The sequence below is a fragment of the Rhinatrema bivittatum genome, chromosome 14 (genome assembly GCF_901001135.1).
Source record: "Rhinatrema bivittatum chromosome 14, aRhiBiv1.1, whole genome shotgun sequence".
In the NCBI taxonomy this organism is placed as follows: Eukaryota; Metazoa; Chordata; class Amphibia; order Gymnophiona; family Rhinatrematidae; genus Rhinatrema; species Rhinatrema bivittatum.
In genome coordinates, this window is record NC_042628.1 from 21,333,413 (window position 1) to 21,351,151 (window position 17,739).

The 17,739-nt window shown below is 43.5% G+C and overlaps 1 protein-coding gene across 2 annotated transcripts in view; it reads right to left on the reverse strand.

Moving 5' to 3' along the window:
- LOC115076056 (multidrug resistance-associated protein 1-like) overlaps positions 1 to 17,739 on the reverse strand; it is a 108,209-nt gene that overhangs the window by 50,315 nt on the left and 40,155 nt on the right. For both annotated transcript variants that reach the window (XM_029577161.1, XM_029577160.1), the window contains exons 7-12: positions 14,693 to 14,824; positions 12,295 to 12,522; positions 7,423 to 7,600; positions 6,562 to 6,723; positions 6,275 to 6,367; positions 4,243 to 4,446 (exon numbers count right to left, since the gene is read on the reverse strand). In XM_029577161.1, the coding sequence (XP_029433021.1) occupies positions 4,243 to 4,446; positions 6,275 to 6,367; positions 6,562 to 6,723; positions 7,423 to 7,600; positions 12,295 to 12,522; positions 14,693 to 14,824 (997 nt within the window). The remainder of the gene's footprint in view (positions 1 to 4,242; positions 4,447 to 6,274; positions 6,368 to 6,561; positions 6,724 to 7,422; positions 7,601 to 12,294; positions 12,523 to 14,692; positions 14,825 to 17,739) is intronic.

The following is a 17,739-nucleotide window of genomic DNA, read 5'->3' on the forward strand; positions in this document are numbered from 1 at the left end:
GATAAGCAGAACATTTCTGTAACATTATATAACGGGCAATACAAATCATAATAGTAAAAACATTACTTCAACTCCAAAGATTACCAACATCACTGGCCATAGCCAATATCAATAAAAAAAAGACTGGATTCTCGTGCATATCAGTCACGGCTGGTGACCCAAAAAAAATGTGCCATATACATAAAATAATCATCCTGCCCCCCTCACCCGAAACTGTACACTTTTTACGTCCCCAGGAGAACGTGACTTGGCTTAGCTTGAGGAGGGCTCAAGCTGCCAGGAGTATCCATGCTGTACAGCAAAGGAAGAACGGCAGCAAACCCTCACACCCAGGGGTAATTTTCTTAAAAGTACCACATCTGGGTCGAGGCCTGCTCCAGCCTTCACCTTCCATTCAGGCTGCAATGGAGGGGGGGGGGGGGGGGGGGGGGGGGGGAGGGGAAAAAAGGAAGCAAATTCCAAAGAGGTTCCAGGTCAGCCAAGTGGCAGAAAACCATCCACTGATCCCAATGCGTTAAAGAAGAGGCTTGCTGACATCCAAGGCTCTGCTGCTGCACCACAAAAGGGATACTCCCCGAAGCCAAGTACACATTTCAGACCTGGCAGGGGGGCTATTCCCTCCCTGAATTTTGAGGCTGAAGCCTCTCCTTTAATGTAGTGTAGTTGGGCTGAGGAAGCGTACGCACAGAACTAATTACAGATAGACACAGGCAGTAACAGCTCTGCTCGTTTTACAAGCCACCCACAGTGAAACGAAGCAAAGTGGATAGGGAAGGGAGTTCTGGAGCAATTCTCTCTCTCTCTCTCAGATCTGCCAGGCTCTAAGCCATGTTCTCTCCTTTGCCCTTGCTACCTGGAGTTAAAACTTACAGGGGAAGTATAAATAGGAATAGGGACTGGGAGGGTGCCAAAGTAACCCAATGGAAATATAACAATGCCCTGCACAAAATGTTACTAAGTAACTGTGTACACCACTAACTCCAATGCAAAAAACAAAACAAAAAAAAAAAAACACACCCATAAAAATACCTAAAATTTACTTAATTTGGATAAATCCCAACATTGAGAATTTTGAATAAAAGCAACAAAGACGAAGCACAGCTGAAATAAAAAGTTGATATTTTGAGGGAACTATCTGGTGTTTCCGACTAATGGGTCAGAGATTTAAATTGTAGGCAAAAAAAAAAAAAAAAGCAAAAAAATCCCACAAATCCATTTGCACACGGTTATGAAACAATACATTTTACCCAATAATTTAGATTTCCCACCAGTTCAGGAAGGGAGCGGAAATCAGCAAGATAAAAAACAAAACAAAACCCATAACCATGCAGGCATAAAACACCTGTACACAAAAAAAAAAAAGCGTGCTATGGAATTGAGAGCGCTCATTCTAAGAATCTGGCAAGCGCTCACCGGGTCTTGTTTCTTACTGGATTTTTCTTCTGTGGAAAATTTATTTTTTTTTACCACCTTCCAGAAGCTGCAGCAAACAAAATACTCTGAGGGAAGAGAAAGGGGGTGGGGGCTGGAGAGAGGGTGGAATTTCAAAACTGTCCGAAGCCCTAAAGATCTCGTTAAGTCCGGTTTATTCCAGGATAAATCAGAAACAAAGAAACAGTTGTACTTTAAATCAAGACACATCTAGCGCACAAAAAGAAATGGGGGGGGGAGAAAAACAGCTGCTAATTTTCTCAGGATATTTATGCATGGGACATTTTTTTTCTTTTAAACATACCGTACTCTACTTAGAAAGGCATTCCCCTAAAGAAACTTCTACCCAGTCCTGTTTCAAGCCTGTCTTATGTCACACATACGCAGTGTTTAAAAAAAAAACCAAAAAAACCCACACACCAAGTTCATTAGAAGTGTTCTTTCCACTCTCACATTCCTTCCCTCAAACACCTCTCAGTGGAACAACACATGCTTTACCCTAATGTAGCCATCTCCGAGCTGCATCAGAAAGCTGGCAGGCCTCGGCCTTCCCCGATTAAAAACAAGAAGATCTGCATCTGCTTTATTGAAATGGACTTCTCAGTGCATTCCGAAAGCCCATGGTCTCTCTTCCCCTCGTCACCCCCGCCCCAAATGGGAGATTCGGGGCGGGGGTGACGAGATATGAGCGCAGTTTCTAAATACGGGTGGATATTGCGCATGTGCTAGAGATACATCCATCTCCCAATTTTGGTGCACGTCCAGTTTTTAAAATTCACCTTACAATGTGCAAGAAGAAACTTTTTTTTTTTTAATTACGGTACTTTCTTTCCCCTCCCCCTTCTTTCCCTATCTTCTTTATTGGGTATCCCTCCATTCTTTGGGCTACAAGAAAGTAATGCATTTGCTTGGAGAATATTTGATGCTATTTGTGTTACTATTTTAAGTTGCCATTTATATATTTTATTTTCCAATTACACCTGAATGCAAGCTGTAAAACCATTATAAAAAATAAAGTTGAAAAAAAAAAAACCCCTCAAAAATCCACTTGCTGCTCATTCCTTGGGAGTTCTTGTTTCAGAACAGGAGCGCACACATACGTACGTAAGGGCCGACACTTCCTCAGGTTTCAGCTCCTGTTACAGTTCCACCACTGTGGGTGTTATGATGGTCCTTTACTAATTGCGCCTGCAATGTTATTCTAGCAAGAAATATCAATTATTTTCTGGATGCTTGATTGTCATATCTTACCCTACCTATACCTGGGTCATTACTAAGTTGACAATTTAACTGTCTGGGCCAGAAAAGTAGGCCTGGAGTAATAAAGCAACTGGTGGCCATTTGTGACACAGGAGCAGCTGGGAGTCATGTTTAAAGATGTCAATTCTAAGTCCGTCAGATAAGCGGTCAAGATATGCCAATGACACATTTACTGCACATGGGGCTGGCGCTCTAATGTAACTGCTTTCGATATAAACAGGATTTTTAAGGGGAACCCATTAAGGGTCTGAGTTATTGGAAAGCAGACACACAAAACCAAAGGGGATTTGGAACGCTGTGGGATAGTTATAATATTCTGACAACTTTCTGCAGCTGGGCTTCTAATTTCAGGGGAGTAATACGCCAACAGATGTATACCAATGAGTTTTTGGTTTCAGGAGCATTTTTTGAAATCTTCAGCTCCTTCATACAATTCCAATCACAAGGAATAAAAAAACAGGATGCATTACCTGGATGAATGTTGTGTGTGCGGCTTGAGGCCTTACAAGAACGTGACAACCTTATGATAGGTTTCAGCTCAGCAGAAACAGCCTTTGGCATATTATTTGTCCCATGACAAAACAGAAGGATTGGTCAGGGTGCTGATCTTGACTCACTGGCAATCTTGTCCAAGTTGTCCAGTGGAAAGCTGGAAAGGCTGAGATAGTTGATCTCTGCCACAAGAGTAGCAAGCAAGAGGGCCCAAGATGCAGTCCCTCAGACCATTTGAATTTTGCATTGCTAATTCCCAGGAGACAAATATTCATCCACAGGCTGGCTGCAGTGGGCCTGCTCTAAAAGCACCACCACTTTAGGGTGACAAAGTTATCAAGGAGGATCTGGTCAGATACAAGTCCATCCTGAACCAATACAATGGGGTGTCGCTATGGCAGACTCCCCTTATCCCTACTCATGATCTTGAGTCATATTTCAATGCATCTGGGGGCAAAAACCTTGATGTCTACTGCCAGGGGCCCTGGGGTGCAGATGCTCGACTGGAGAAATGGGTGAAGAGTGGAACTAGCAAAGGCATTACCTTCCTACAGCCATGTCCCATGATCTGACAGTCAACGCTCAGGGACAAAAATGTCATGTTTGGTCTTGCATCATGGGAAACAGAAGTCATTAACAGTCAGCCAGGGTACTTGAGTTGCAGTGTCTGCAGTTCACCCTAACAGTGCAGGTGAAGCACGTGCCTGGTTTGCAAAACAGTGCAGCCAGCATTCTCACTCAAGGGGTTTCTTTTCAGGGAGCTGGTTTCAGGTGCAGCTTCCTGACAAGGAAAGAAGAGGGTGTGATGGAGCAATGGTTGTGGCAGTAGGGGAGCTGCTCTGGAAATTCTTAGCACTAGCAACCTGGACAGCTTGCAAAACAATGCTTTCAGAGGATGGACCAACAAGCTGCAGGGAGGAGTACTCGGAGCCACGTGGTCCACTACGTAATGCGGGAGAAAGGGGAGGGGCTGTCAAAACAGGTGGCATCCTCCCCACTAATATATTCCGCCAAAAAACAGCAACTTTGCCAGATTTTTCTGTGCCTTGTAGGACTTACCAGGAAGGGAGCACAGACCCACGTGAAGGTCCCCACGGCCGCGAGATAAGCAGCCTTTTTCAGCACCTTCAGTTCTGCTTGCCGTATGCCCAGCACCTTTTCTTTGAACGCCAGCTCCCAGGCATAGAGTTTCAGAACTTTAATCCCATTAAGGATCTCATGCATCAACTTGATTCTATTGTCCTTGCTCTTCATTTGAGCCACCTGAGGAAAAGCCACAGAAAAACAACATAAGGGCTCCACAACACGTCAAGTCCCTCCACTGCCACAGCACGAGCAAAATGAACAAACCCCCACCCGTATTTAATAGGTTTCCACAGGGCATACATCTCTACCAGCAGGCTCGGCTCAAAGAGATAAGTCAAAAGCACAGATCTCTTGTGTGGTTCTTCAGCAGGTCTTAACTGGGGCTTAGAATATGCATGGGGCAGAAAAAAGGAAGAAGCCTTAGCCTCCGAAACACAGTGGATTAAACTAAGTCTTTGGGAAAAACAGGGGTGAAAAAAGGTAGTCTTTTGGGACAAGATTCCAACCCATAAAAGAGAGTAAAACTGGCAACTCTGAGGGAGTTTACACACTCAGTCTTATTTACTAATCTTTCCCCTCCCAGAGAAAAAAAAAAAACGCCTTAGCAAAATTCCTCCTCAGTTATTTGTTACTTGTCTAGAGCAGTGATTTTCAACCAAGTCCTGGCTATTGAGGATATGCACGAGATGGATCTGCAACCCATGGAGACGATGCATGCAAATCTCTCTCATGCATATTCCTGAACACCCGTCAGCCTAGGTGCGTCCCAAGGACTGGATTAAAAGGTCTACAGCAGGGGACCCCAAATTATGGCCTGTGGGCTGAATCTGGCTTACAAACAGGCCGATACAGTACAGTTCGCTCCGGGTTTGGCCATGTGTTTGACGCGCTAGCTTTACCCCCTTATTCAGTAAGGGGTAATAGCGGGTCGAAAACGTGCTGCCAACCCCCCCCCCCCCCCCCCCCCCCCCCCCCCCCCCCCCCCGAAACTAATAGCGCCCGCAACATGCAAATGTATGTTGATGGCCCTATTAGTCATTCCCGAGTGATCCAGAAAGCAAAATGTGCAGCAAAGCCGCACATTTTTTACTTCTGCAGCACACTAAACTGACGATTTCAAAGTACTATCCATTATGATGCCTAGATCTTTTTCCTGGGTGGTAGCTCCTGATATGGAACCTAACATGTAACTTCTGCATGAGTTATTTTTCCCTATATGCAACACCTTGCACGTGTCCATATTAAATTTTATCTGCCATTTGGATGCCCAATCTTTCAGTCTTGCAAGGTCCTCCTGCAATTTATAACAATCTGCTTGTGATTTAACTACTCTGAATAATTTTGTATCATCTGTAGAGCCTTTAACGCATAATCAGGTAAGCTTTCAACTCAAAGGAATTTACTTATTTATATTTTGCCCTTTAGGCACTTCTGCATGGCATACAGTACAAGTAGATCAAACATTGCGGGCTTAACTGTATTTAAGGTTAAAGACACACCTGGTTAATTCAAAAAGGTAAGCAACTCTGCTGCAAGATTTTGTTTTCAGGATAAACAAACAAATTAAATAGAAATGTTTTGTTTTTTTTGGTTGTAACACAAACTCCCAAGAAAAATAAGATAGAAACTGAAAATGAAGGTCCCTATGTATTTTGTATCCAATTGTTTACCTCTTGGAACTATCAGTCTATAAAATACTTATAGGCAGACTTGTTTCTGGAGACTAGAGGCCTGAAGCCATGTGGGACCCAGAAGAACTGCATCTCACTGCTGAGATAAAAGTCCCAGTCCAGTCACCATCAGAAGGAGAAAGGAAAATAAAAGCAGATTGTGATATTACATAGGTAACTGAGCAAACCATTACCATTACAACAAGAAGCAGAACTACTTCCTAGATAGAGGGGAAATCCTATTCCTAGATCAGAAAGCATAAAAAAAAAAAAAAGTTGTCATTGTCTATTCCTAGCTTGTGCTCTCAAAAGGAGACTAAAAAAATCCTTCTTACCTGATACTTTTTGCTTTTCATTGCAATGACAGCATTTATTGGAACCAAGAGAACCATAACTGCTACCCCTGCTAACACAGAGGGGCCCAAGTTCTACAACATAAGAAAAAAAACGAAGATTTGTAATACCTTCCTCTTCATCACTTTGTAAACAGGATATTTCATGCACACGTCAGCCCTCATTGGAAATTAGCCATTATCAACTAGCATAACAGGCACAAACCAGAAGAGTGCGTGAACACAACTGGTGCCAAACACCGGGCAAAATGGTCCTGAAGTATCTTTACCTGCCACAGCAAGTACAGCGCCAGTATGACCTGCAACGGTGCCGACCAAATCATATTTATATACGTTGTCAAGTCCATAAACCTCTGCGCGTCCACGGACATCAGGTTTACAATTTCCCCAACAGTAGAAGCCCTTCGTGCAGAATTTGTGATCACCAAAGCCTACGCGAACAAGAGGAAAAACAATAAAATAATAAGGAACTGCTCCTAAGCAGCATGTACGTCACAGTGCCAGCTCTACCAGCCTACGCATGTGGCTAGGTTATACAAGGCAGTGATCTGTGCATCCGCAGTGATGGCAAGCAAACAAGACCTAATGGCTTGTGCATGTGCTCTCTGATGTAATTTTACAGTTTCTGAAAATTATCTGCAATCACACTGAAGTTTAGCTTTTATATTCTCTTAAAACTGGGATAAAACCAAACAAAACAAAAAAAAAAACCCACACACCAAGACAATTAGGTTTTTCAATCTTGGCAAATTACCAGAAAAAAAAAAAATTGTGTGGTACCTACCAAAAATTAAATGAAAATTTGATTTTTTTTTTTTTTATTTTCACTTGAATAAACTTTGTAATAGTGGTCAAAGGGGTTGTGATGCCACCATTTGCATTTTACTCACGCCACAACTCCCTCCTGTCTGTACATACAAAGCAATTAAAAACTGTTTGGCAGCCCACCGAGAAACAGCGTGTTTTATTAGCAGTGATTAAAAAGTGTGACATGTCCTCTGCTATCTTTACTAGCAGACTGGATGATCTCTGGCCTGCGAAGCAGGATCAGAGAAGTCAAACACTCTGTTGCATTACGTTATGTAACCTGCATTCCCATCCTGTTCTTCTGGCAGAGGTCCCACACGTACCTTTCGGTAGATGGCACCAATGACGGCTGTTTTCAGTCTCATGCCAGTCACAAAGCAGATGAGAAAATACTTGTGAAGGATCAGTGTCTGCAGGCAGGCACAGATGAACAGCAGTGCCGTGTAGAAGTAACCATGCCAGTTGGGAGTATTTTTGTCATGAACAAACTTAATTAGCAATCTGTAAAGAAATGACATTAAAAAATGACAGGAATGCACAGCTACAAATACCTTTTTGGGTAAAGAGGTTTCCCAAGATATTCCCTTCCTCCCCTCAAGGTTGGTTCTGCGTCACCAGCTAAAGCATTCAATGAGAAAAGGGGATCTGGTCCACCTTCAAAATAAAATGCGATACAATTCCCCTTTTGTTTTACTCTGGGTCTCTTATCAAGTGTGCTACTGAAGAGTGCAGGGGCCTTGAATCAGCCAGTTCCAAGGCTTTCACGTACCTACAGTACCCCCTGCGTGGCATCATTTTTTGGTCAGGACTGTTGACATAACCACAAAAAAGCAGAAGCAATTCCGGGACCAAATGATCTGAAAATCAAAGGCATGCAACAAATTCCAACTAACCTGCTTTTGTAATCTACTGCATAGCAATAAAGTAAATGTCAGCAGATAAGGACCACCTGATCCACCCAGTCTGCCTGGCTTCCTCTGCTTTAAGGAAGTGTGGTGAGAACCTTGATGCAGTTTCACGATGATTGACTTTACCTCCTCCTAGTAAGCTTAACGCAGCCCTACCACTATTCAGTGCATGCTGGGTTTTGTCCTCTCCCAATTTTGGCCCTCTATTGCATTTCTCCAGTTCAGCCACCACTGGAATTGTTTTTTTGCAGCCAGTGCTGGAAAGCACCAGCTTATGTAGAGTTGGCATAAAGATCACTGCAGGACCCTAGCAGCCAGAAAGAGCAGAATGCTGCAGGATGTTTTAGATCCTCCCAACAAGAACGATTTTAGGTTTGTTTTGTTCATGCCTTTAACATTGGTAGCTCGAGGCAAGTTCCATTCAGATACTTTAGATATTTCTCAGGCCCTCTAGGGAAAAACAAATATCTAATCAGGCTAGAAAGTAATAGGTAATCCTGTTTTCAAGTACCAAGTTCTTTTAATGCAGAAATACTTACCATTAGAAGCGAGGTTAGAAAAGAATCATTTAACACTTAAAAGATGTGTGAACAGGTGGCTGTTTGAACAAGCTTTTACAGATCTTTAGGATGAAGTTGATTTATGAGGTTTTACTGTTTCAGATTTTGGTGTTTATAAGGAGATTGCAGGGTATGAGCTTGATTTTATTATTTTATTTTGGGCTCATTTTTGCTGAGTGAGTATGCTGTATGTGTGTAATTTTATGTATTGTAAATTATGACATTTGATTTTATTGTGCACCATTTTGATCTTTTGTGGGATAACAGTATATCAAAATCTAAACCTAAAATGTATGATCTGGCTCAGGTGGGGGCCTGCAAGAACAGGAGCCTGTCTTTATATGTAATATGATGTATCTTTATCATGTATGTATTCTGTAATCTGCCTAGAACAATTTGTTTTGAATTTGCTGGCTGCCACTTGAACAGCAAAGTAGTGGAAATTGGGTAAGAGATAAGGTGGGTTGGGAAGAGAGTAAAAAAAAAAAAAAAAAAAGGGAGAGGGAGAGGGAAAGGAAGAATATTTTAGGAAAAAAAACATGAATGTGAACACCAGCAAGAGGTGATCGCCACATTTCAAGGCCACAAAATAAAAATATCTTTCATGCAACCTTACAATCCCAGCTCTGTATTTTTTTTTTTTTTTAAGAAATCTAGAGCACCTTGCTAATCCATAAAGTCACCATTGAATATGAATTGATTCCTAACATACAGGCCAATACAGAATGGTGCGCTCGGCCGAGCACACCGTTAGCCCCCGTTTGGACGCGCGTTTTTGACGCACTATTACCACCCCTTTTACAGTAAGGGGTAATAGTGCGTGGAAAACTCGCGGCCAACCCCCCCCCCCCTTCCTGAAACTAATAGCGCTCATCACATGCAAATGCCTGTTGATGAGCCTATTAGGTATTCACCTGCAATACAGAAAGCAAAATGTGCGGCCAAGCCACACATTTTAATTTCAAAACGGCACCGGGCAAGTGTACAGAAAAGCAGAAAAAACTTTTTCCGTACACCCTCCGACTTAATATCATAGCGACAATAAGTAGGAGGCCACAAAAATAAAAAAAATAAAAATCTGCCCGCGACCCGCGGGTTGGAAAACGGACGCTCAATTTTGCTGGCATCCGTGTTCCGAACCCATGGCTGACAGCGGGTCAGACAACCGACGCCGGTAAAATTAAGCGTCAGCTGTCAAACCCGCTGACAGCCGCCGCTTCCGCCAATAAAGAGGCGCTAGGGACGCGCCAATGTCCCTAGTGCCTCCTTATTAGCGCGGGCCCTAACTTAAAATACTGAATCGCGCGCCCAGGAGAGGTGCCTGGGCGCGTGTTGGGAGAGCGCCGGCTCTCCCGCGCGATTTACTGTATGGGCCTGACAGAACCCAGTCTCGATTTCAGAAGCAGCAAGCAGAGAGCACAGAGCTGCAGAGTATCAGGAAATGTTTTCCCAGATAAAACTTCAGGAATTCAGGATGGTGTGCTGCACGCCCAGCTAGCAGATCGATATTACCACAGGCTGTCAAGTACTGCCTCACCTCCATCTCTGCTTTGTTTGTTTAAAAAAACCCTTCCACTCACTCTCCATACACACAATGCTGCCAACTCCGGGCTTATAAACACATCAGAGCACACGTCGGTCATTAGTTCCTGATAAGTAACTACTTTTCCATTTCAATTACCTTCTCAATTTGAATGAGAATGCTAAAATGCCTCTTAGTTTAAAAGAATTCAAGCATGAACCTATATTTATTTAATCATGTGACAGCCAACCAGGGAGTTTCCCTGACCAGACAAGTACCTTCATCACACAAAGCAGGGACAGAGTAGTCAGCGCTGAGCAAGATCACAAGGCTTTTTAGTGTGTTTTTTTCCTCTCTCATAAGTGGAATTTAGTGGATGACAATTCTGTCAGCAGCTCCCCCCCCCCAATGATCTAGATTTTCAGTAGTAAACGGAACCATTTCAGTAGCCAGAATCCCGCTCCCCCCCCCCCACATGAAAGGCCTGCAGAGATGAATAAGTGCAATAAAACTCACTAACAGAGGGGAAAAAAAAAAAGATATGTGCAGCTGTCAATTAAGATGAGAGGCACACGTGAGCATGGCCTTCAGATTGCGGCATGGAGGTCAGAAATAATGTGCTTTTATTATTTTGAAGCTCATTTGTTTATTTTTAAGGGACTTTACTTCCATAAGATGTTATGCAACAATAAAAGGGATTACACGCTGTAACAAAGTAACCTGAACATTTTCATGTAACTCGAGAAGAGGCAGTAAAGAGTAAGGAATGACCTTTACCGAAACTTAACACAATGGGATTACTGAAACAGCAAAAATCAAGTTGGAATTCAAGCGTAAGAAGGTCACAGCATGAGCAAGATTTGATCGCTATTGGGACGCCATGCTGTCGTCCTATACACTGCCCCTTGTTAGATAAGAGAATCCAAAGAAACAGAAAAAGGTGATAGCCCTTGAATTGAATTTCTACATGTACAGATCACAGAAACAAGAAAATTAAAAAAAGAAAAAAAAAAAGCTACTGGTTTTAGGAGTTACGGTGGTACAGAATAAATATAGCAGGACACTAGATAATCCTATGAATGTGAAACTCACAAACAGAAAGTGGTAGAAACACAAGTCATCTAACACAATGGGTAACTTTGCGTCTTAACCTTTTAAGCAATTTCAATAAGCAATTAAGGAGCTCATTCACCAAGCCATTTTGGGCTGTTTACTGAGGGGTAAATAGCCTAATGCAAGATATTTAAAACATCTTGCGTTATTCTGACCCCAGAACTGCACATTTAAATAAGCTGATTAGCATGCAATTGCGTACTAATCAGATCATAAATACCCTAAACAATGTAAATCAAACAACATGGCTTGCCAGAAGAATCACAAGCCAGTTGCAGCTAACTTCTGCCGAGAACATGGGGACGCTAACATGTCCCATTGCTCCCAGGGCCTAGCCTTAAAGGTGCCGATCGGCCCAGAGTCATCTCCTTTATACTCCTCCGCCCCACCCCCACGGAAGCGTATAACTCACCCCTGGAGATCTGCCTAAACACACCCCCCAGTGGCATGGAGGCAGCAGTAGTAGAAAACATTTTTTAATCATAAAAAAAAAAAAGTGTGGGCCTCTCCCTATCAGTGCAAACATCTGGCCCCGAGACCAGGACCCCTACTCCCCCACCCTAGCCCAACTCTCTGGACCCCATCTAACCCACTATTTTGTCCCCGGTGGTCCAGCAAAGACCCAGAGCACTCCCTAGGCTCCAGGCACAGCGGCGACTATTTTCCAAAGTGGTGCCAGCCACGGTGGTAAAAGGAAAGGAAGACAACTCGGCAAAAACTGGATGGATAGGGACCTCCGTTTCAGTTTTTATTTTATTTTTTCCAGGGAACATACTAGTGTTTCTTATAAAGCAAAACTAGAAGGTAAACCAGTGGGCCAAAAAAAAAAAAAAAAAAAAGTCATTTGTTTTCAAAGATGATGTCCCATTTTTGATGTAACAAAACTCTGATAAATTCCCCAGAAAAATAAAATAAAAATTGAAAAAGGTCCCTACGCTACGGTCAGGCCACTCAGTGTTTATCTGCCATCATTTACTATGTTACTATAACTTAAGGCACCACCTTTTCCTCATCATCCAGCTACCAGAAAAGTCCTAACAAGAAAACTCAAAAGGCAGAAAGAAAATAGGAGAAAAACAAACAAAATCTTACTTTAAGATTTCTGGACCTGCAAACATCAGAATATCATGAATGGCCTTAAAGAGGAAGCTCATCAAAAAATACGGTCCAAAGGTTTTGTATAACACTTTAAAGAGTGAAGGGTCCACATCTTTGTGAGGCTGTTTCACGATTAGAGCTTCGGCTTCTTCCACTGGTTCATGGTTTGGGCTGTTGGATTTCACATGTTTTTTGGGTGAATAAACCATCTTCAAAGGTTGCCTGAAACAGGAGGGGAAAACATTATACAAATCTGATACCAGACTATGGATAACGCAAGATGGAGCCCGGCATGGAACTTTGATCTCAAAGAATCTAGAACTTTCAAACATGCCCTACTGAGCATGTGCAACTGTAGTCATCACTCTGCCCCCTAGGCAGAGTCCATGATATAGCTAATATTTGCAGAAACCTACTCCCAGGTGAGGAAGGTGGCTTTCACGAGGACTAACATCCTGCTGTCCTAGGAGAACACCTGTTACAAGTAAGCAACTCTTGCTTTCTCCAAGGACAAGCAGGCTGGTAGTCCTCACACATGGGCAATGGAGAAATTAATTACCTGGTAGAAGATATATTTCCGCCCATTCCATAAGGATATCTATCTACAGATGATCTCAGCCTCCCACGTCGCATGAAAAGACCATGTCAGAGCAGACTTTCTAAGCAGGGAGAGTCTGGATCCAGGAGAGTGGGTGGTTGTCTGCCAAAGCCTTTCAGCTGATAGTTGATTGCTGGGATCTCCCGTCCATCAATCTGCTGGCCACATCTCACAATGCGAAGGCTCCCCGATTCTTCAGTCGCAGAAGAGATCAGTGGTCCCTGGGGATCGATGCTCTCGTTCAGACCTGGCCGGAAGAAGAGTTGCTATACGCCTTCCCTCCATGGCCCCTGCTGGGAAGGGAAATTTGCAGGATCGAGCACCACAGGGGATTAGTCCTACTAGTAGCTCCAGAATGGCCCTGGTGGAGACCCCTCTGTGCCTCCCACCCACAGGGACCTGCTACAGCATGGATCAGTCCTTCTCAAAGATCCGACTCAATTCTGTCTCTTGAGAGGGCTCACCTGGTGACGCAAGGATATTCTGCGGCAGTAACTGCTACCTTACTCCGCGCTCTGAAGTTCTCTGCGTTCCTAGCGTACGTGTGGGTCTGGAGAGTATTTTGAGGCCTGATGCGAGGAACGTGGTGTCCCCCCTCAGGCGGTCAAAATCCCACTAAGTTCTTGAATTTCTGCAGGACGGCTTGAATAAATATTTGACCCTTAACTCCTTGAAGGTCCAGGTAAGCAGCTCTCTCCTGTTTCAGGAGCGAGGTGAGTGGAACCCGCCTGTCGGCTCATCCTGACGTGGCCTGTTTTCTGAAAGGGGTGAAGCACCTCGAGCCACTCCCACGGTGGCCGGTTCCCTTGTGGATTCTTAATCTAGTATTGGCATTTTTGGTAGGGCCCTCCTTTCAGCCGCTGCGCAGTCTTTCCTTGCTTTTATTAACCTTGAAAACGGTGTTCCTGGTGACTATATGCTCGGAACGTCGCATCTCTGAACTACAGGCATTGTCGTGTCGGGAACCGTTTCCTCTGGATGACTCCAGGAGCGTTACAGCTTCGTACCGTTCCATCCTTCTTGCCTAAGGCCCGCCATGCAGCTGGCAAACAGAGGAAAAAAGAAGAAAAAAAAGGAAAAGAAATAGATCTAGCATAAGGTAAAGGAAAAAACAGCTACAGCTCTAGAAAAAAATAACTTACAAAAACTGTGAGGAGACAGCAAAGCTGAATATCGTGACACACACAGCTCCGAGGAAAAAAGACTGGAGGGACCCTGTCTAGGGGGCAGGGTGATGACAACAGTTGCACATGCTCGGTAAGGCAGGTTTGAAAGTTCTAAATTCTCTGAGATCAAAGTTCCATGCCGGGCTCCATCTGATGATGTCACCCATGTGTGAGGACTGACATCCTGCTTGCCCTCTGAGAAATCTAGAAATATGTCCAGAAAAATACATTAAGGAAGCAACATGTGTCTAGTTGTTTACCTTAATACACCAGAAGAAAATTCTGAAACAAACAAAAAAAAAAAAAAAGGAGTACTGATGCCCTGCACTCTAACCAATCAGCTTTGTAAGAAAAACACAAAAATTAAATTTATCTTGCAAACTACAGCACAAAAAAAAAAACAAACAGCGAAATATCTTCCCCATAGGGCCTGATGTTTTTACAATTTATATCAAGCTTAGTAAATTCTGAAGAATAATTCCATTTCACTGCTGCAACTATCTTATCAGTGGAAAAGCAACCCTCTAGGAGGGCACAATTATAGGCATAAGAGAGGCACTCTCTCTGACCAAACCGTGTCACACTCTTTAACAGTTCTTAATCATTTGTTCAGAACATTAGGACTTACTTTTTGGTTTTGGCATATTCCTTCGCCCAATTTCTAGTTAGAACGGGCACCACCTCTGCAGATGTGTTATCTTTATTTAAAGACCACAAGTCTTTGGCTTCCAATGGTCGTTTATAGCCCTTAATCATAGTCCTGTATTAAACAGAGCAAAAGCAATGACAAAGCTGAGTTAATCCATTTTTTTTTTTGTTCCTTTGGGCTTCCAACTCAAATAGGAACTGACCTCTGTTGGTTAACAGTGCTATGAACCTTCATTTACAAGTACCTGGGGATTTTTCACCGATCACACTCCCAACTCAGTTAGCCCAGTCATTTTAGAGACAATGCTCAGCTGGAGGCGCGATACCAATGCGATCTCTGGATCATGGACCCTAAGTACAGCCAACTATGTGTCACCATTGCACAATAACTGGGACTCCTCCTAACCCCAGGAAGTGAAAGAATGGAAGACAGGACCTTAAAATCAAGCCCAGCTACTCTGCAAGGCAGCATACAGTATGGGAAGTGCACTGGAAAAACGTTTTGTTTCATTTCATTTTGGGGCAGATTTTCAAAGGGTTAGGAACGTAAACCCGAGAATCCACTCCTGCGTGCGCCGAGCCTATTTTGCATAGGCTCTGACACGCACGCAAGCCCCGGTACGCGCGTATGTCCCGGGCGGTGGCGTGGCCAGAGGCCTCCGAAGGCCCACTCGGCCAGCGCGCACAACCTACGCCTGCCCGGAGGCAGGCACAACTTAAATAAAAGGTAGGGAGGGGAGGGAACAGGGAAAGCCGTCGGGGCTCCCCTAGGGCTCAGCACGCGCAAGGGGGTGCATAAGCGTGCAACCCCTTGAGCGCGCAATGGTGCTGGGCTTTGGGTTGACCAGTGGCCATTTTGAAAACCCGAAGCTCAGGGGCGCCTCGGCCTTTCACACCGTCGCGGTTCAAGAAAGAGAGTCCCATCCAATAATGGGACCCTTCATGTGCCTGCCCTAAAAAAAACCAAAAACGCTCACCTCACCTCCACGAGGGAACGAGCCATTTCCATCGCTGGACCTACACACTGGAACTCTTTCCCCAGCAACCTCCGGCTCGAGACATGCCCCTCTCAATTCAGAGCTAACTTAAAGGCCTGGCTCTTCAAACAAGCCTACCCTCAATTGAACCTCCCCACCTCCTTTCTCTCCCGCCCTGCCAGCTTGTAGCTGAATCCTTGTACATAGTTCTGTCATAATGGTTATACAATTAGTTGATGTTTACCGGTTCTGGTTACATTTCTTTGCTAATTCTCTGTTCCTAGGTAATCCTTCCCCTGATACTTGTTTATTGTAATTTCCACCTGCCGTTCTACTGTAAACCGATCTGACGCTGCCACTAATATCGGCATAGAAAAGTTAATAAATAAATAAATAAATAAATAAATAAATAAATAGAGCTGCTCTGCTGTGAGCCTCCAGCAGGACCGAAGTGCGGGAGCTGCTCCATCGAGGGCCACCGGCAGGCCCTCCCCCACCCCCCACCCCCAGTTTTATGGGGGTTTTTTCAGCTCCCCAAGGCTCTCATTTTTTGGATTCACACAGTGATGGCAGCGATAAGATGGGTACGGTTTGTGCACGATGCAATTTACGGCATGAGGCGGCGATCACGTCACGTCCAGCTGGAGCAGCCACCGACAGCTCACGTGCACCCTCCAGTTGAGAGCGTGACGATGCCTGCTCTGTAGGTAACACCCACAGGTGTGATGTCTGACCAAGTCGGCAGGCTGTTGGGATTCTTTTGGGTGCCCCGGTTATTTTTCTTGGTAACTCGACTCTGCCATTGGTAAATGGTCTTTTTAACAATTGCCCACCTTATATATGGATCAAAGTATGTGGCAGAGGTCTCTGTGTACTTTCTTCTGCAGCAAAAGCAAGCATTCCTGGGAGTGGGATTGGGGAAGGGTCTGTACTTATGTGCACACTGTTGAATTTTCAAAAATATGCATATATGCACAAATGCGAGTGGGAGACTGTCCCTGTGAGAGCGAATGCCCGTTGGGGGGGGGGGGGGGTGAGAGAGAGAGAGCACGAGAGAGTGCGATGTATCTTTTTGTTTATTGCAAGGCCCTTAGGAGGTTTTCTTGTAATGTCATACAAGGCATACATAGTCTAGGGTATGTTCTAACACTTGATTATTTAGATAAAATAAAATTTGAAATTTGTGTTGGAGATTTTTTTTTTGGCTCGGTTCTGCTGGCGATGTATGATCCTAGGATACATGATTGATAGAAAATGAAAAAATGTTTTTATTCTATAGATGCATTTCTATATATAGAGAATGTATATTTCTGTATTTCAGAAGCCAGCACTAAAGTATTAAAAACAAAAATGAAAGAAGAAATTGTAAAAATTTCCTCTTGTTTCAATGATAGTGCATCCTTAGTAGACAGAATTACTACTGAGACACCAAGCACTCTCAACTGTTTAAGGATTGTTAGGAGCATCAATCAGAACTTCAAATGCCACTGTGAGCTTCTAGATTAATTGGGCTCCCTGACACATATATTACCAAAGGGACTGCAATATTTTTTGCTCAGATGTCATCACAGGTAGTGCATTCCGTTCTATTAGCTATGCGCCAATATTTCATATTTATCTGGCTTCTGACAAACTTTAAATCTTTCTCTGCAGTACAATATATAATACATAGTGACGTGGGCTGGGGCAGCCCCCAAAGGTTTGTTTCAGTTTAGCATCGAAACAGGAGTGTGGATTCTAAACCCTAAGCATATTAGTGTACCCCCACGCTCCATTATTTCCCAAATTCCTGAATGTTATTACAACCATTTATCACTCCTAAATTATCCCTGCTGTGACACCCCTTCCCCAAATAATTAAAAAAAAAAAAAATCTACTCAGGAGATCAGACAGCTTTAATTACAAAGGCAATTAAACATTCCCAACCAACAAACTGTAGCACTATACTTAAAATCAAGTTTTTTTTTTTTTTAATATTCTTATACATAAAGGTTTAATGTAAACTCGTAGAGGAAATTTTCTACAAAGTTTTTATTTCAATACATTCACT